Source organism: Mustela nivalis (genome assembly GCF_964662115.1).
Source record: "Mustela nivalis genome assembly, chromosome: 7".
Taxonomy (NCBI): domain Eukaryota; kingdom Metazoa; phylum Chordata; class Mammalia; order Carnivora; family Mustelidae; genus Mustela; species Mustela nivalis.
This window is the reverse complement of record NC_139026.1, coordinates 89,361,040-89,381,852: the sequence shown is the minus strand read 5'-3', so window position 1 is coordinate 89,381,852 and position 20,813 is coordinate 89,361,040. Positions and strand designations below refer to the sequence as shown.

At 40.6% G+C, this 20,813-nt stretch overlaps 1 protein-coding gene across 6 annotated transcripts in view; it reads right to left on the bottom strand.

Moving 5' to 3' along the window:
* SCN8A (sodium voltage-gated channel alpha subunit 8) overlaps positions 1 to 20,813 on the bottom strand; it is a 181,270-nt gene that overhangs the window by 49,377 nt on the left and 111,080 nt on the right. For 5 of the 6 annotated variants that reach the window (XM_082741346.1, XM_082741347.1, XM_082741344.1 and 2 more), the window contains exons 12-13: positions 14,721 to 15,083; positions 2,587 to 2,719 (exon numbers count right to left, since the gene is read on the bottom strand). In XM_082741346.1, the coding sequence (XP_082597472.1) occupies positions 2,587 to 2,719; positions 14,721 to 15,083 (496 nt within the window). Of the gene's footprint in view, positions 1 to 2,586; positions 2,720 to 14,687; positions 15,084 to 20,813 lie in introns of all 6 variants that reach the window. The other variant, XM_082741349.1, reaches the window with a different exon arrangement.

Below are 20,813 nucleotides of genomic sequence, written 5' to 3'. Positions count from 1 at the left end.
TTGGATCCAGGTGATCATGTCTGCAATGGGATGGGGGGGACACACTACAGGCAGTATTTTCTCCTTATTTACACGCTTCTGGAATTCTCCACTGTGCTCTCTAAGAGATCAGGTAAGTAGAAGCCTGCTTCTTTGGTTTGGTAATCCAAAGATTAAAATTATGTCAGAGTTTCCTAACAGAAGGTCTGAGAAGCAGGAACAATTATTTATTCAATGCTGGCTTTTCATGTTGTAGCAATCACTGAATACAGGGACCAGCAGTTAAATAGGAAAGGATCTTTCTTAATGTCTTTTAATTCCCTCTCACATTATTCAGCTCCAGCCATTCGTTGTTCTTTGCTTACAGCAGTTCTGTCTCATCAGCTTTAACAAAGGGAGTGGAATACTAGGGGAGGGGATAGGGGAATGTCTGCGCAGTGAAAGGCTATGTGAACATTAGGACTTAGAAAAGGGAGAAAAAACAGGAATGGCTTCCTACTCAGGAACACAACTATGACTGTCTCTCTCTCCCCTGAGCTGCCCCTATGTCTGATTTTTTTATCATATATGCGCTGGTGGGTGGAGGGTAGAGAATGAGGAGGGCAGAACAGAAGAGAAAGAAGGGTACAGAGAGAAGAGGAAGGGAGAAGAAAAAGACCAAGCTACCCCTCCATTGATTTCTACCCAGCTCAGTAGAGGAATGGAAGCACCAAGGCCTTCAAAGGGAAGCCTGCAGCATGGACGCCCCCACCATTCCAAGCATGGCAAGGGTCAGTCTAACAAACATTTCTGGTGCATTTACTTTTACTATACCCTGTGCTGGGCCCCTTTAGTAATCAACTGAGTTAACTGTGGTATTGCGTCAACAGTTCATCCATTCTGATGTCGGTGCCAGTCATAAAATATGCCTGTTGGAGGTGCAACTTTTTCTTTCTTTTGTCTTTCTCAACTTCCACAGATATCCAGAGAAATCCTGTTCTTGTCTCCAAGTGAAGAATAAAATTAGCCAAGGTTCTTAAGCTAGTGCTTCTTAGCTTGAAGTTCTTATGCTCTGCAGTTATCTCAAAGTATAAACTACAAAGCTTAGAGATATTTTCTCAGACGATGACCTTGATGAAAATTAGAGGAAAACAGGAATAAATGTTCAAGCAGCTGAAACAGTTAACTCAAATTCTTCCTACTTGATACATTCTTAAGATTAGTCTAGGTATAGTCTAAAACACTGCTCACAGGTGGTAATGTAAATGATCTAGGGGACTCCTTTCTGAGGATTCTCCCTTTATCACAGACAACCCCACTGAATGAATGAACACACACTCTCTCTCACCTTCTCTCTCTCTCAGAGTAGAAGTGGTATTGGGCTCAAATGACTTAAAAAATAACTTGTCCCAAGGACATCAGGATAGTTTTGAATCTCCTTAGCTCAGGAACTCAATAACTCAGGTTATTGCTGGGTTAGCCCGGGGGCTCTGAACTCTGAAGAAAAGCAATCCGAGGTCTTGAGAATATTCTGGGACAGCCTGGCTAAACCAGTGTGAATCAAAACAAGGAGATTCATGCAGAATCAAACAGCACCTCATGAGAGAAAGCCCAGTCACTGAATCTACCTCAAGAGACAGCAAGAGGAGCCTGCGGTACAGACCACAGGTGGACAGACAGCTGATACTCGCTGGGGGACTGTGGTGTCGTGGAAAACCCTGAGCTGCATAGCGTGCCAGGCTGTGTCGTGCAGGGGGGCACCCAACACCAAGCACCAGCATCGACAGCAACACTGCTGCAGGTGCACTGTGATTGCACAGTGGCTGTTCTCCCGTGGCACAGAGCGCTGAAATAAGAGGGGCTTCGGCTTACCTCTCACACATCAAACGTATTTATGGATATGTGGGGGTGTTTGATGAGAGGCAGAACTAGGTGCCTTCTAAATGCACAGTACATTAGTCCTTCAGGGAAAACCAAGAGGGTCCCAGGTAGCTAACCAGGAAAAGAGGAAGGTGTGTTGTTGGGCAGAGGGCATGGAGGGATGCCATCATTTCTTTTTCTTTTATTTTTTTAAAAAGATCTTATTTATTTATTTGACAGAGAGAGATCACAAGTAGGCAGAGAGGCAGGCAGAGAGGCAGGCAGAGAGAGAGAGAGGAGGAAGCAGGCTCCCCACTGAGCAGAGAACCCTATGCGGGGCTCGATCCCAGGATCCCGAGATCATGACCCGAGCCGAAGGCAAAGGCTTCAATCCACTGAGCCACCCAGGCGCCCCGATACCATCATTTCTTATCTTCACAGCTCCTCAGTCTACAGCCTTTATGCCTCCCCTCACCCCACTGGCTCCTCATGACCATTTTGGTGTTCTTGAGATCTTCTAGCTTACTCATGACCGTCATTTCCTTCGTAATTCTTACTTATCTGTGTATAATGCTGGTAGAAGCTCTGAAGTCCTTATTTGATTATCTGCATGCAGATTTGGGATGTTTGTTCCTAAAGCCCGTAGACTCTATTCCTAAGGTTCAGAGTTAGTTTTTGCAAAACTCAGGCCAATGGACAGGGATTATATTTATCACACACACTACATTTGAGATTTTGGCGGCTTAGACCGACATCAAGGGCACATACCTTCTACTAGTGTATTTGTAACGACACTCAGTATACTGTTGATTCTGTCCTTCCGCCCATAGGAGGCCAGTTGGTCCATGGAAACTAAGAGAGATCCAGGGCCTTTCTTCTTAATTTCCACCTCAGTTGTAGCCTGGAAAAAAATAGTGAATCGGGTGAGTAAAGTCTTACAAACATTAAAGCTGGGCCTTACTGGACAGACGGTCCAGAGTGTGAGCAGAAACAGATGCTCTTCCTGATACCTTTTACTCTGCTCCTACACTCCTATTCACCTCAAAAAGTAGGAGAAAACATGACTATGGATCATCCTAGCTCTAAAAATGACAAGACCAGGTGAAGTCTGTACAAATCTACAATGAACCAAAGCATCTGGCTAGGACCCAAGCACCTCATCTGGTTAATTCATAGCATGGAACAGAAAGACTGATCTCCAGGGCCAACAACATCCAAAGCAGAACCTGAATTCTCCTGTCTCAGTCTCGTATCCATAGCATCTGGCTAGAATTGGACTACACAGTAAAATAAGTAGAATTTACCTCCATTTGACATTTCATTAAGGGCCAAGTCCCTGATCACACTGAGACACCATTGCTCTCTCAAACTGTTGCTTCCAAATATCAGACCTGGGCCCAACTGAATGTTAGCAAGCTGAAGTTCTACCCTAATTCTCCTCCAAGGCACTATAAAGAAGTATGGTAAGGGTCTCACTATTTTATATCTATGTTTATTTTGTCCTGATAAAACTTTACTTTATAAGTTAACCTGAGATATTCAAATTCCCACACAAAAAGGGCAGAAAACACCATCAGACTGTTACACAAAATATTTGTTACATGCTCTACCGTGGGAGATTACAGCACAGTGTTTCTTACTGACCCTTGCTTGTGCTCTTTGTGCCAACCTGAATATACTCCGTTAGATTAACCTTCAGGCAGTGGCTTAAAAGCTAGCTTTTCAGTTACCACACCAATCACTGTAACATGTCATCCATGTAATGCTGGCTGTCCCTTCCACTGTGAAGATAAGAGGGCAGAGACAGTCACCATCTCTCAGAGCACAGGGAAGATACATGCCTGTAGGAAGCTAGAGAAGTAGGTCTGATCAGTACCAGAATGACTCTAGCTGTTTTGAAAAGTCTCTAGAGAGCTCCATCAGAAAGGCTTTCTGCCCTTAGGTATAACTAGATTTTAAGAACTTTACAAAAGAAAGTTTCTGGCGGATTATAATTTATCTTATTACAGTGTTTCATCAAACTGTTTCACTGATTCAGACATTTGGTTTACCTGAGGGTTTGGTTTTGTTTTGTCTGGCAGAGCTACAGAAGAAATGGAAAAGAAAAAGAACTGATTTCCTTGGGAATTCCTGGCTGTATTACTATACAAACACCTGAATATGTAACAATGATGAAATGACCTGTTCCTCAAGTCCAATAAGATCTATTTCTTTGATATCAAAGCCACTTTTTGGTGCAATTGCCAGCCTGGTATTCATGACACCTAATAAATCAGATTAGACGACTCCATTTTAACAATGAAAATCATCTAAAAATGAAGGCAGAAAGGTTTCACAGAGTAGATACTCTTGTTTCTGGCATTTATTCCTTCTAGATTTTTACTGAGCTGCTCTTTGTAGTACATGGTAGATAATTTTCATAATGCTGACTCCCAGGTACTGTAAGATCTGATGGACTGGTTGATTCATCAAGAAAAGATGAAACTTCATTTAAAACTGCTTTGGATCTAAGTATTTCTTATCGTTTTCTGGACTTGCTGGATGTGACAAGATGTGAATTCTTCAGACTTCAATAACATTAACCTTAAAGTTAATAAAAATGTTGTCTCAAGGACATAGTCAAATCATTAGATTAATATTTAGTGGTATCTATATGAGAGCTATAATAATTTTTAAGTTGGATTTAAAAACTCCACATAAAGAAAAGTTTATTCCCAAACTTAATATTAAGATGGAAGAATTATTACTTATATCTTTCTATATAAAATTAAAATAAACTGTAGCAGGGATATGTGGAGACAACTTCTATAATGTTAAAATTGTTCCAGAGTAAGGCATGTTACAGAACACACCTTCAGTTTCAGAAAAGAAAGAAATGAAAGAAGACACCAAGAAAAAGAAATTTCAAAGACCATACTTAAGGAACTTCAGAGGGTAAAAAGAGAAAGTCATTATGTCACCTTTTTACATAGGCAAGAGCATTTACCACAGATCCAAATAACTGATTCCACTGAAAAATCTTATGGTAATAATAAGATACTCAGAAAAATTCCCTTAAATTTGTAAATTAAACAACAGACTTCTAAAAATCCATGGATCAAAAATGAAATCACAACGGAAATTAGAAAATACTTTGGGGATAATGGAAACAATACTTTACAATTTATGGGATCCAGCTAACACAGTGGTTTGAGAAAATTTTACAGTGCTAAATGCTTATATTAGAATATAAAAAGATATACAATCAGTGCTCTGAGCTTTCACCTTGAGAAATTAGAGAAAGATCAACTTAAAGTGCAGTTAAGTAGATGAAAGGAAATAATAAAAATAAGAATGGAGATTAATTAGTAAATGCACAAACCACAGACAATCAAAAAGGGCAAATGTTTTTTAAAAACAGATTATTTAAATTGATACTTCCCTAGCAAGACTGATCAAGAAAAAAAGAGAGAAAACATAAATGATAATTTTCAGGAAAAGGAATGGGAACATTATTACAAATCCTGCAGGCATTATTAGGATAATAAGAATATACTGTAATTTTAAGTCGAACCATTGTAAGATGGAAATCTTCTGTGCAATATTTATATCAAAGTATAAGATAAATATGATAATAAATAAAGCCCCAAATCTAAGTGGTTTAAACTAAAAAAAAAAAACAAACAAACCCAACTTCATGTCATTTTACCTTGTATGAAATGTACAAACTTACCAAAACACAACTTATCAAAACTGATAGAAGAAATAGAAAATCTAAATAGCTCACATTAGAAACTGCAATTGAAAAAACCTTACAATAAAGAGAAATATAGGGCCACCAGGGTAGCTCAATGGGTTAAGCCTCTGCCTCTAGCTCAGGTCATGATCTTGGGGTCCTGGGACTGAGCCCCGCATCAGGCTCTCTGCTCAGCAGGGAGCCTGCTTCCCCCCCCCCCTCTCTGCCTTCCTCTCTGCCTACTTGTGATTTCTCTCTTTGTCAAATAAATAAATAAAATCTTTAAAAAAAAAAAAAAAGAGAGAGAGAGAGAGAAATATAGGTGCAGATGGCTCTACCAGTGAATTCTATCAAGCATATACAGAAGAAATAATACCAACACCAATATTAACATCAATTCCTTCAGAAAATAGAGGAGATAGCCTACTTCTCAACCTGTTTTATAAAGTTAACACGACCTGATATTAAACCTGCCAAAAACACCACATGAAAAGACAATTAGTGGCCCATATCCCTCATGAACAATGATGTGAAATCCTTAAGAAAACATAAGCAAATATTTACAAAGATAATACATCATGACCAACAGAGTTTATATCAGGAAAGATAGTTGCACATTAGGAAAAAAGTCAATATCATTCATCTCTTTAACAAAATAAAGGAAAAAAGTGATCTGATTATCTCACAGATGCAGAAAAAGAACATTTAATAAAATTAAACACCTCTGCATAATAAAATTTTTTAGTAAGCCAAAAATAGAATGCAGCAGCTTCAATCTGATAAAGAATATCTATGAAAATCTAAAGCTAACATTATTCTTCTTGATGAAACATTAAATCTTATTCCTCTAATAATGGAAACAAGGAAGTATGTCTGCTTTTATCATTTCTATGCAATTTTGTATCTCAAGTGCTAGCTAGTACAATAAAGCAAGAAAAATAAATAAAAGGCATAAAGGTGCAATTGCTGTTATACACAGAAAGTATTATTGTACATGTAGAAAACCTTATGGAATCAGAAAAAAAAAAGACATAATAGAATTAATATGTTAATTCATCAGGATAATGAGATACAAAAAAATCTGATTCACAAAAATCAACTGCATTCCTATATTCTGGCAACAAAAAATAGTTGAAAATAAAAAATTTTAAAATCATACCTTTTTAGAACAGTATCAAAAAACACAAATACCAAGGAATAAAACTAAGGAAAGATGGGTAAGATGTTCACTACAAAGTATACAACTTTGCTGAGAGAAACTTGAGAAGACTTTAATAAATGAGAACTATACCACATTCACAGATTGAAAGACTCAATATAATTAAGATGTCCATTATTTCCAAGCTGACCCATAGATTCAGTGCAATCACTATAAGAATTCTAGGATTTTCTGAGAAAAAAAAAAAACTGACAGAAAATGCTTCTAAAATTCATAAGGACACACAAAGGATCTAGAATAGGTAAATAATCTTTTCAAAAACATTTGATAGCAAATTATTCTCTTAAGAAATTATTTGATAATCTTTAAAATATTTTTTTGTTTGGAGGACTTATGCTATCTCATTTCAAGACTATAAAGTTACAGTAATTAAACAAGTGTAGTATTGGTATAAGCACAAAGAGACCAAAGGAACAGAAGAGAATCCAGAAACAGACCCACACATGAACATCAATTGACTTTTGACCAAGGTGCCAAGTCAATTTAATGGAGAGAGGAAAGTCTTTTTAACAAACGGTACTGAAAAACTAGATATTCATCCAAGTCAACTCCTATCTAATTTCATACACACAAATGGAGTTGAATCAGAGATCTGAATATAAAACCCAGAACTGTAAAATTTACAAAAGGAAAATAACTTCACAATTTTGGGTACTGACAAAGATTACTTGGACAGGATGCAAAAAACAACAAAAAAGGAAAAATTTGATACACTGGATTCCATCAAAATTAAAAATTTATGTTTCTGATAAGGAACTTATATAAAAAATAAATCAATAATGGGCAAAAGATTTAATTAAGCGACTAATAAAAGATCTGTGAAAAGCCAATAAACACACAAAAAGATGCTTATCATCATTAATCAGCAGGGAAATGCAAATTCAAAGCACAGTAAGATACAGTTAATGCCCACTAAGATGCTAAAATCAGACTAACATCACCAAATGTTGCCTAGGATGTGGAGCAACTGGAACTTTAATACACTGTTGCTTGGAGTATTAAAAAAAAATGGTATAAGTACTTTGGAGAGCTATGTGGCAGTTTCTTATAAAGTTGAACATACCTTTACCATATGACCCAGGAATTTCTTTCTGAGATAACTACCCAATATTGGGAAGAACCTGAATGTCCCTCAGTAGGAAAGTAGACTAACATATGAGAGTGTATTTATGCAATGAAGTACTCATCAATAACAAGGAATGAACTATTGAAAGAACATCTCAAACATGTATCAGATGTGTACACATCTCAGATGTGTATCTCAAACACATCCTTGTTGAGTGAAAGAAGCCGCATAAGAAATATATATTGTATGAGTGCTTGAAAATGAAAGAAAACAAATCTATGGTGTTACATGTCAGAAGATGTTGCTCAGAGAGGTGAGGGTGTTGAGTAGGAAAGGGTATTTTCTGGGAGTCTTGTTGTACAAAGGGGTGTCAGAGACAATTCTCGGCAGGTGGGACGGCTCGTGCTCCACCGTCCTTGTACCCACATCTTTGGTAACTCTTTGGTGATGGTTACCTAAGGTTTTACTGCAATACTGATTATGCAGAATTCCTCTGAAACAGAATATGGAATACAGAGTGTGTATATAATACAAAAAAGATGTTATCTGTGGTATGGAAATAAATGAAGATCTGTCAAATGGGAAAAGCAATTTATTCTGAGCTGGATGTACGGAGTTAGACACCATCACGTGTACTTTGCCAGAGACTCAAAGGCAGGCAGAGTGGGAAAGCTTTAGAATGGAATAAGGGAGACTTCAGGTGTGCCTTGATTTCAAGCTGGCTTGCACAGGGAAGCTGTAGGTGGGCATCCTAGGTGATTGATTAGGGATGCCTATTTGGCTTTCTCTGGTGGTCCTAAGTTGAAAGCAAAAACAAAGCTTTAGAAGTCTCTTAGCAATCAAGTCCTGACCGTTTGGGGCTGACTGTTAAAGAAGTTACTGTTTAACTTACTGGACTGTCGCTAGAGACAGCAATCTGGCTTCCTGCAAGCGTGACTGATAGCTGGCTGGCTGCCTGGCTTGTTTATCATTGATAAGGGGGTTGGTTTCTTGGGCAGGTTGTGGGGGAAAGTCCTGTTTTCATATAAGGTCTGCTCATTGTCAGTATTCATCAGATCTGAGCAATTCATGGAGAGACAGGGAGCAAACATACATTCCTCACTGTTAACCGCCTAGGATGATATAAACTAAAATGCCTATGAAGAACATTACTTAAAAGTGCTAAACACTAACTGAGGACTAAGATAGCAGTATCCAGAGAAAAATAAATCTGTCCTAAAAAAGTCTAGTCTGTTAAAACCAGGGTGTACAGGAATCCAAGACGGATGTAGTTCCTGAAATCTTTCTTCCGTAGGTGAAGTTGTGGAAGCTGGCTCTGAAAGCCCAGGCTATTGTTTCTTTCTTTTCAATTTTTACAACACTGAGATGAAATGCACATAACATTTAAAATTCCCATTTCAAAGTGTGCAATTCAGTGGCTTGTAGTATATTTACAGCGTATTCCAGGATATTTCCATCATACCAAAGAAAAACCCAGTACCGGTTAGCAGCCCATCCTTACTCCCACCTCTACCCAGCCCCTTGCAACCAACAATCTGTTTTCTGTCTTTACAGATTTCCCTCTCTATGTGTTTCATAGAAATGGAATCAGATATTATGTGGCCTTTTGTGCCTGGCTTCTCTTGCTGGGCATCATGCTTTCAAGATTTATTCATGCTGTAGCACATATCAATACCTCATTCCCTTTTATGGCTGAATAATATTACATAAGAGGGATGTGTCACATTTTATTTATCCATCCCTCAGTTGATGGGCATTTGGGTTGTTTCCATTTCTTGGCTCTCATGAATAATGATTGTATGAATATTCATGTACAAGTTTTTATGTGAACACCTGTTTTCAGTTCTACCTAGGAGTAGAATTGCTGGATCATATGGTAACTCTGTGTTTAATTTTTTGAGCAACTGCTACTGTTCTCCAAAGTGGCTGTCCCTTTTTGCATTCCCCTTCAGGGTGGTTGGTTGTTGCTTTTTTACCATGGATTCTAGCTAACTGGAGGGAAGGAATGCTGGAGTAAACTCTCCCATGTCCAGCAGCTGCAGAGACGGATTTCCAGAATCCGCTTGGGAGGTGTGTCTCTGCTCTTGGCTCAGCTACTTACCACCTGGGAGGGAGGGACGCTGAGACCCAAGAGCCAGAGGGAAGCTCACATCCTCTTTCCCTTCCCTCTTCAGGTCATTTTTTAATTCCTGTAAGTGGAGGTGTTTATTTCTTTTGTTTGTTTTGTTTTACTTTGTTGGGGAGGAAAGAGAAGAATTAACAACGTTTTAAAGGCGGGAGTTTCTGCCTTTTTAGAATTCCGGCCCTAAGGAGATTTCATGTAAAACTATCAGTAACAGGGGAAGCCAGAGAGAACCTTAATTGCACTCTTTTAAAGTTAAACTCAGTGCAAATTTGTTCCGTTTCTCTCAACCCAAATGCAAAGTTTATTAGGACATTTAGCCCCTGACTTCTAGCTTCCTGAATTGTAGCTGTCCTTCTCAGAGAGGTGACCTACGACACCTGTAGATGGAAGATTTTGCCCACATTTCTATAGATCTGCCCACGGAAGGCAACTAAATTGCTTTCCAATGGAGATGCATGAATGGAAATTTATCAGGCAGGCACCTTTCTTGGAACTAAAATTTAGAGCATTTTAGAAGTAGCTTTAGAACCTAGCCATTTATCTCCTGTTTAAGCCTTCCTCAAATTTTTATAGTAATCTGCTTTAAAACAATTGCCCAATAATTGCTTCTTCTCAAAGGTTCTTTAGGATTTTAGAGGAATGCAACCCTTGTCAAGTCAAGCAATTCAGGAGAAATCCTAATGTCTACTTCTCAGGGCTAAGAAGGCCAAAAAAGTATAGGGAAATAAATGGAAACTGGCCTTCTGAACACCAAGAGTGGGCCAAATAACATGCTCCACAGTTTATAAATGTTATTACATTTCATCTTTGCAACAGCCCTATAGCACAGGTCCTTTTGTTTCTTTTTTGCAGATAAGGAAATGGGCTTAGAGTGGTGATGTTAATTTCCCAGGATCACATCAGTAAATAAACCTGGGCTTCAGAGTTGGTGTGGGGCACTGGTTACTGGCCAGGGCTCTGGAGTCAGACCGCCTGTGTTCAAGCCCTGAGCCTACCACATACTGTGTGATGTTGGACAAGTCATTTTATTTCTCTAAGCCTTGGTTTCCTCCTCAGTGAAATGTACACAAGAGTAGGCTCTATCGGCTGTGAGCATTAGATGAGATAGTGCATGTGTATTTGCAAGCTAGCACAACATGATTTCTGAGTTACTTGGGATTTCTGGATTTGTCAGCAGCACCTGCTTTCTCTATGAGTGATGAGATTCTCACCTGCTTTTCCAGCTTAGGGATGAAGAGATGGGAATGTCCCCTCACCCTCTGCTTCAGCAAAAAGCAAAAGTGAAAATTCCCAAACTACTGAAAAATAATCACCAATCATAACTGAATAATTAATAAACAGGTGAAATCGTTTCTGATGAAACTCTAATGAGTGAACCCAGATATCTTTTTTCCCACAGAGAATATTATATATATTTTTTCTTTCTTTCTTTCTTTTTTTAAGATTCATTTATTTGAGAGAGAGAGAGCATGTATGCACAAGCAGAGAGAGGGGCAGAGGGAGTGGGAGAGAATCAGAGTCCCTGCTGAGCGTGGAGCCCAATGTGGGTTTCGATCTCAGGACCCTTCAATCATGACCTGAACCGAAATCAAGAGTCAGATGCTTAATCGACTGAGCCACTCAGGCGCCCTGAGAATATTACATTCCTTAACTTGAGTGTGAGGAAAAAATACAGATGTGGCATAGCCTAAGCATCAGTCCTGAGTGAGACCAGCTTGAGGGCCTCAGCAGCTCCTACGCAACCCCACAAAGCATGAGCATACCATGGAAGCATTCTAGTGGTTCAGGTAAAGGCAAGTTAATCCACTGGGGACTCATCCCAAATGCCTGGACAGTGAGAACCGCTCCATCCTGACCTATAGTGGTATTCGCCGCTCCTCTGGCCTGGGCTGCATATAACAGGAATCTATTGCCTCCCTCTAAGATAAATGATACAAATTTTTCCCATTTCCCAAAGAAGCTAATATTCAAGCAGTCAGGAAGTTCTCTTTGACAGTGGGAAGACCTTGGTTCAAGCTCCATTTCCACAAGTCACTAAGGCTCTGAACCTCACCTGTTAATAGGATAAAACCACCTACTGAACACAACGGTTATAAGAAATTAAATGCATATAAAGTGCTGAGCGTAACTATAGCAAGAACCCAATATATGGTGGCTATAATTATTACGCCCATTGTAGAAAATTGAAAACAGAAAAGTGTGAGGAAGAGAAAAAGTCACCTATAATGTCCCCTCCCAAAGGCAACTACTGTCAACTTCAAGTCAGTCATCCTTTCTCTGTAGGCGGTCTTTCCATAGATCTGATATCATACCAAACCCTATACACAAGCTCTATGCAGTCTTCTTTGTTTTGTTTTGTCTTTTTGGCCTATTACTATAACTTATGTAGACTGTCACACCATTAGTAGCTAAGAAGTGCTTCTTTATGGCTTCTAATGAAATAGCTTTTCCTAGTTATGCATGCTTTGGGAATGAAACAGTCCTGCCTACCTCATTTCCTGCCACTCTGTGATCTGCTCTCCTGGCCTTGGGAATCCTCAAATCTGTCACCACCATCGCTTGGGACCACTGGAATGAATCCCCTACGTCTTTATAGGGTGTCGAGTGTGCAGGCCCCCCAAAACCCAAAGACAGCACTCCGCAGGCTACAGTGTGAGGCGGTGCAGACAGCCATCTGCTCAACTGCCTCTCAAATTTCCCCCCCACACATTATAACAGAAGCTGCAAAAAAACCCAAAACAAAACCAATGAGCAAACGTGCTCATCTGCCTTTAGCTGAAGTTCAATCTCTTCCTTTCTGGATACCTTTTCTAATACCTTCTTTTCAAAGAAAAAGCAAGATGTATTATTTGGCCGAAGTATTTAAAAAGGCGGCCAGAATATCAAATTTTAATTTGGTTCTTAATATTTGAGTTGCCCAAACTGTACTGTCCATGCTGACCCATCCCTCATTCTCTACTGATAAAATTTCTTGCTTTTTCAGAGAATATTAACTAATTATGGAGCCTAAAGATTTACCTCTAGATATAGAATTAGGGACTATCCAAAATTATATTTAAAGGAAAGATAATCATCTGTAACATCTATTTTGGCCAACTATCTGGTTTTGGGGGGATTCTGGAACTACTGTTTGTTGTTATTATTATTGTTCCTATTATATTAAAGAAACAGTTTTCTAGAAGAAAAATGGCCACATGACTAAACAAAGAAGGCATTAAAATTCACTAAAAAAGAGAAGACTGATTTTTCCCTAAGACTCTGGCTCTATCAACAATGAGCTGTGGGGGCCTCAAGGAGCCCAAACCCTCTGAGCCCTACTTCCCCATCTAGAAACAGGATTAATGCCCTCCACTTGGTCAGCCTTACAGAAAATTTTGATTCAGAGCAAATTAAATAACGAACGTAGAAGTAATTTGTAGCTTGTAAAGAGCTAAACAAACGTGTGTGTGTGTGGGGGGGGTATTTTGCTATTAAATAAAAAGGCAGGAGAGAAAAGACCATGTAAACACATCCTAAGTGCCTTTGAGTTTGTATCTGTCAACAACTGTCCTGAAATGTTACAAACAGATCACTGGGAGTAATTCCAGCCTTGACTGTCCAGTTCTCCTCCACGCATGCATCATGCTAATTAGAGGATAGGCTGTCTCCGTGCTGTGTTAGAGGAAACTGAAGTGTTAGAACAAAACGGACTGGCATGCTGTCTCAAGGAGCTTATGCCAGCTAAGGAAGGACTGAAGGAAGTTAGGGAGTTAGAGGCACGGAGGATTAGGATCACTGAGGTTATAAGAATTTGAAATTAGAAAAAAAAAGGTATAAACAGCTTAGAATTTAAAGAAATGTGAAGAGATGGCTTTTCCCAAAGAGGGGAGCCATTAGCCAACCCCCTAGACAAGTGATTTTATGAAGCTATTATATGCAGCTCCTCCAGAGCCTGACATTTGATTACATTTAAAATTCATCTTTCGCTTCCCTTTTCCTTCCTCCCCCATACACCATGTGTTCTTGCCCCAACCTCCCACTTTTCCCTCCTTGGATTTATTTCCATTTCAATCCCTTTTGAACGTCTAGCTCCAGTTCTGCACTGGCTTCCCTAACCTCTCCTTCCCTGGCTTTCCCTGATGCACACCTCCCGATTGCCACACCAGGCATCCACCTTCCTCTTTGGAAAAATCACACCTCCTTCTTACAGAGAAGACTTGGACAATTATTCTGAGCTATGTTGTTGTTGTTGTTTTTTAACAGAAAGATCAGAGCTTTAAATTCCAGGCTGTTTCCCTATGGGGACAGGAGGTGGGAGGGAGAGAAGCAATGGTAGTTCCAAACCGGCTCAGACTTGTCATTGGTGGCAATTCTCATTCCATCATGGCAGGATCCGCTGGCCAGAGGCATTCAGTGAGAGCAGGTGAGGAGAGGGAAACAGTAGGCTGCTAAAGACTTGCAAAGATGGGGAGAAAGAAAAGGAGGTAAAAGAAAGCAAGGAGCTGATGGGGTAGGGCAATAGAAACGAGGGAGAAGGAGGCGGGGGTGGACAGAGCAGGGATTAAAGTGAATGGGAAAAGGAGGGAAGGAAGAGAGAAACAGAAACAGAGCAGGAGGGAGAGGACAGAAGCGGGCGGCGCTGGTGGGGACAGAGACTTGAGAGTGGGGGAGGGAGCGTGGGAGCCAGAGGCCAGCCGGAGAGAAGAGAGGAGGGCGCGGGAGAGACTGCCATGCCTAGCCTCGGTCTATGCGTTTACTTCCTTACACTGTCGTCGGTAGCTGCCTTATCTATTTTCACCTCTGGCAGGAGCCGCCCGCCGATGTGCGAGCCGGGGCCACCGATGAGGGACACCACGCCGTTGCAGTCGACCGTGCTGTTGCGCTTGACGCTGCGCCGCAGGCTGGGGAAGATGCGCGACGAGCGGCTGCCCTGGCTGTAGCCGCTGTAACCGCTGTAGCTGCTGCGGCGCTCGCGGGCCCGGATCGGGATGAAGAGCGAGTCCCGGCGGCCTTCGCTCTCCTCCACCGTGCTGTGCTCGTCGTCCGCGAACTCGTTCTCCGAGCCCGGGTCGCGGAAGCGCCCGGGCCCCCTGAAGCTGAAGATGCTGCTTTTGCTGTTGTGCCGGGAGAGGAACGGGGAGCCCGGGATGCTGAGCAGGGACTGCAGGGCAGGGAGACAGAAAAAAACACAGAGACAGGCGTGAGACGGGAAGCGCACCCCGCACAGGCTGAGCCGAGGCTGTTCGCCTCCCCAACCTGCCTTAGCCTTGCATTCCTGCTATCAGAACACAAGTGTTCCCAGAAAGCACTTCTGGATGTTGCGTTCCTAGTACGACTCAACACCCGTAAGCGCTCGCTTCTTGCCCCATCGCCTTGTGATGCGTAGGTCTTCCAACAGCTAACCATACAAAATTTCTACTCACTGTTCACCCATGCATTGCAACGATGCTTTTATCTCGAGCTCCATGTAGAGTCTAATGCACCAGGAAACACATGCTGTGTCTACTTCCCATTACTATGAGCTCATTTACTCAAGAGAGCCTCCATGCCACACTTGGCAAAAAGGAGAATGTGAAAGTGCTCAATCGCTCACTATTCTCTCAATGAGTACATGCCCTGACCATAAGTCCTAGGCCAACGGAGGCCTTGGAGTATTTTTTTTGTTCAGTTGACTATTATGTATGTTCCCTCTGACTCCATTTTAAAGTCAACATTTTTTTCATCAAAAGTTAATTAAAAAAAAAAAAAGACAACTTAGAGAGAGTGCAGAGCAAGAGAGAGAGAGAGAGGGAGCATGATGGAAGGGGGGTTGAAGGAGAGGGTAAAGCAGACTCCCCAGTGAGCAGGGAGCCCAGTGTGGACTCCATCCCAGGACCTGGGATAATGACCTGAGCCAAAGGCTGATGCTTAATGGACAAAGCCACCCAGGTGCCCCCATCAAAAGTTTAATTATTTTTAAATTATAAAATTCCCAGCACTATTTATTTATGTACATTTCACAAGCAGTGTGGAGCCCAACTTGGGGCTTGAACTCACAACCCTGAGATCAAGACGTGAGCTGAGATCAAGAGTCAGTGCTTAATCAACTGAGACACCCAGGTTCTCCCTACACTGACATTTTATTTATTTTTTAATTATTATTATTATAAGAGAGAGGGTGAGAGAGCACAAGCAGGATGAGAAGAGAACACGGAGCCTGATGTGGGGCTTGATCTCAATCCCTGGACTCCAGGATCATGACTTGAACAGAAGGTAGATGCTCAACTGACCGAGCCACCCAGGGGCTCCTGCACTGACATTTTAAAATAAAACTTTTATTTATCACTCACAAATTTCTCCCCATTTCTTTTTCTCTTTCAACCCATACTTCCAATTCCACATTCTCTAGAGAACTGTATGCTAATGTATATTTTTATGCTTTACTATATTTTATTGATCACCTTTGATCAACAATTTTCTTCAATAAAAAGTTATAAATAAACAGTACTTAAAATTAAAAAAAAATTTTCTGTGACCATGAGTCTCTTAGAATTTTTAAAAAAATTCTCTCAGATTTATTTTTTAATTATAATTCTTATTAATAAAATTGATCAAGATATATATAGATGTTATACATTTTATAAGTCATTACTAAGCTTAAAAGAAAATTTTATTAAAATGTGTCTCTTAATGAGTTCTTTTCCAATTGGTGTTTTTGGTGATGAAATATTTGTAGACAGTATTATTATTAGAATCAAAAATGGCTCAACATCAGTTCTCCCTTCTCTATCTAATATAGATTTTAAGTGCTGAGAAATTCTATTCACATAAATAGTATCTTGGAACAGAAGAATTTGGTTATAGTAATGTCACTCAATTCTTCAATCTCCTTTCAAATGATATACCAGATTCACATAATAAGTTATCAGCAAAATTTATCCTAATGATCTACTGGCTGACAATCATATTGGGTAGTCTTTCAACTTTATTGAAAGCAAAGAACTGCAAACCACCCAATCTGCCAAATGATTTGTTACCTATTTGTTAGAAGTATTCCATTTCTTGATTTCTGAGGATGCCAAAAAGGCTTCATTTTTATTTACTAAAAAAATATGGGTTAGTCTTAAAGAGGTTATTCTTTTACTTAGAGGAACCTTATTTAACCCAAAAGAAATGGTTGGAATAATCAAAATATCATTCATTTTAATACATCACTGCCACTGTAAATTTTTTTCCAACATTAATTTTTTAATAAAATAATTTTATCTTACTACATGCTTTAAAGATATTTTCACCAAAACCTTAAAGCTAAAGATTCGGCTCATTTTATTTACAAAAATGTCTACCATATGATACAGGTTAGCAAAGCCAGTTCTCATTGTCAAAGCAATTGGCCAAATCATACTTCTTTTAATTGAGAAATTATGAACTTATTTTTCTTTTTTAATAAATATACTAATACGTATCCAAGTGACATCTACCCCACTCCTGATTTTAAAATCCCCAAAGGCCCTAATTATAAGAGAGGTAAATTTGGAAAGCCTTACAATGGATTTAAATTTCCTGGGTTTAAGAAAACTTAAAGACACTAATGTTTTCTTTTTTTTTTTTTTTTAAGATTTTATTTATTTATTTGACAGAGAGAGAGAGATCACAAGTAGGCAGAAAAGCAGGCAGAGGGAGAGAGGGAAGTAGGCTCCCTGCTGAGCAGAGAGCCTGATATGGGGCTCGATCCCAGCCCCCTGAGATCATGACCTGAACTAAAGGCAGAGGCTTAACCCACTGAGCAACCCAGGTGCCCCGACACTAATGTTTCCAATTGTCCCTTGACTGGCATCCCCTAAATTTTTATACCTCAGGGCAATGTGCTATGCCAAAGGCAAAACCCTGCTATTGTACCTATTTTGTTCTAATGAGAAATGGTAAGGTGATCGACACAGAGACAGCTACCTTTGGAAGAGTTTATTACTTATAGCTCTCAAAAGAAGGTGGCATGCCATGCCATGCCAGGCAGGGCCTCATGGGGGAGGTACTAGGGTTAGGAGGCAAAAGGAGCAGGGAAAAAGCATCGTTCAGAGCCTGCATGATGGTTTCCTCAGAAGGAATGGCTGAGGCAGAGTAGGCATATCTGACAAGTTTAGGATCAGGTGGTTTGAGTAATTTCAGCAGGCTCTGGTTTATAGAAGTGGTCCTAGCTGTCCAATACCTGACCCTTAGAGTGACTGAGGGCAGAGGAAACACTGGTTTTGTGTGTCTTTTTTTTTTTTGGTGACAACTTAATTAATTAATTAATTAATTTTTAAAAAGATTTTATTTATGTATTTGACAGACAGAGATCACAAATAGACAAAGAGGCAGGCAGAGAGAGAGAGGAAGGGAAGCAGACTCCCTGCTGAGCAGAGAGCCCAATGTGGGGCTCGATCCCAGGACCCTGAGACCATGACCTGAGCCGAAGGCAGAGGCTTAACCCACTGAGCCACCCAGGTGCCCCATGGTTTTGCGTGTCTTGATGTGTGAGCATTAGATAAAGCTGGGGCTGAGGGTTTGGATTGGTTGATTTGTATATGAAAGGAACACTTTCAGACAAGTTGTTCACTGTCTAGGAATTAAGTTTGCACTGGGAGGAGCAGTCTCTCCCTAGTTAACAAGGCTCCTAAAATGTCAAAGCATCATAATACACAGAAAATTAAAACAATGATTAAGACAATAAGATCCCTTGGGGCACCTGGGTGGCTCAGGTCATGATCTCCAGGTCCTGTGACTGAGCCCCAAGTCAGGCTCCCAGCTCAGGGAGGAGTCTGCTTCTCCCTCTCCCTCTGCCTCTACCCCATTCGTGCTCTTTCTGTCTCTCTCTCTTACAAATGAATAAATAAAATCTTTAAAAAAAAAATACAGTAAGATCCCAAGATTGGATGGCGGGGTAGGGGGATAGGAAATATCTTTGAGCTTCTACCCATGTGTTCAGTTCAGTGTAAGGTTCTGAGGTTCTGTGTTAGATGTTAGTAACAGTGCCTTGGGCTTTTGTATCTCCCTTGCAGGGCTCACTAGGGAGAAATATGGTCAGGACAAGACAAGACTCAGGAACTCTTGGGTACCTTTGCTAAATCCCATGAGCACACTTAATATCATCAATCATTGTCCTAAAAATGTCCTTCAAGATCCTCCCAGCTTTGACTGTAACTAACTTCTTCCATTTTATCTTTCACTCTTTCCCTACAGAGACCCAATCACTGAGCCACACTGCCTGCGGGTCTGTATGCTCTGCACTTCCCGCTGTGGAACTCCTCACCACTGTCCATGGTCCAGCTCTTCAGCATCTTCCTCTGTAAACCTCCTCTACCCTTCCACAGCCCCAGCCTCTGTTTCAGAGTCCCTGCACTCTACTTTTAACTACAGTTCTTTATATACCTGCTTTTAGCTCCCCTTTTAAACCAACTACAGGCTCTTTAAGGACACACTGTCTGATTCATCTTTTTATCTCCTGGAGGGCTTTGTATATCGTAGGTGCAGTGTTCAATTTCATGAACATGTATTTAGATTATATGCTGTAAACTGGCCACCCACACCTGGGCATTACTCCACACCTGCACTAGGTCACTGCCTCACTTTTCATAGTTCACTTCCCTGGATTTTGCATTAAGCCAATGCTGGCTGCTGACACTACACAGTACATTAGGTCTCCACATTAGGAAAGAGGTTTCATTTACTTGACAAATGATCATTAAATACCTAGTGTGTAGTAAGTGATGTAGACAGGGTCATAAAGAAGACATACAGCACGGTTCCCGCTTCTTGCATCTTGCAGCCTAGTCAGAAATATATACTATATGAGATCTATTCCTAACTGATAGGAAAGTGATAAGTAAGATAATGATCAATTCAGTGACCTACAAATGCATAGAAATCAGGATCCTGAGACAATAATGCTAAAAGAAAATAATCTATTATTCTTTAATCCCCTGTTCCATTCTTGGCGAAAGGGTTGCCTGTGATAAGTGTGGGCGGGGAAAAAAGAATTTGTTGCACCTCTCCTTGGACCCAGCATTCAATCCAACTCTAGTCTATTCTCCAAGGAAATACATCCTGAAGTTAGCCACCCCAGCCTCTCCTCAGTCTCACCGTGCCTGGGCTGGAGGGTTTCAGTGATGACTCAGGACCCTGGGCTCTACTAGCTCCTGGGATCCAGGCTATAAATGCATGGACCTTAGCCATTCACCCATCAGGAGCTTCTGGTCCTTTTCTTTTTCTTTCTTTTTTTTTTTTTTTTAAGATTTTTATTTATTTATTTATTTTATTATTTTTTCAAAGATTTTATTTGTTTATTTGACAGACAGAGATTACAAGTAGACAGAGAGGCAGGCAGAGAGAGAGAGAGGGAAGCAGGCTCCCTGCTGAGCAGAGAGCCCAATACGGGACTCGATCCCAGGACCCTGGGATCATGACCTGAGCCGAAGGCAGCGGCTTAACCCACTGAGCCACCCAGGTGCACCAGCTTCTGGTCCTTTTCAAGCAGGCACATCACAGCTCACTAAATATACTACCCAAGGTCCAGGCATTTGCTTGGGATAATAGCTCGGGGTGTTCTTGATTTGAGGAGGTGGCCCTCCTATTTTCCCACTGAAAAACTAACTGAGGATTTTAGGGCACCCATGTCAGCCATCTGTTGGGACAAGGCTTAACAGTGACTGGGATGATTAGGATGCAATAAATTAGTGATTTAAATGTTCCCTGTCATGTCATATTTCACTTTTTCTTCACTTCACTTTTTCTTCCCCAAACAGCAGTTATTCTCTAAGTGTGGTCTAGGGACTCCTGGGGGTCCTGTGATCCTTTTAAGGGGGCTCAAAAGGTCAAAACTATTTCACAATAATACTAAAATGATATCTGCCTTTCTCACTTTAATTTTCTCATA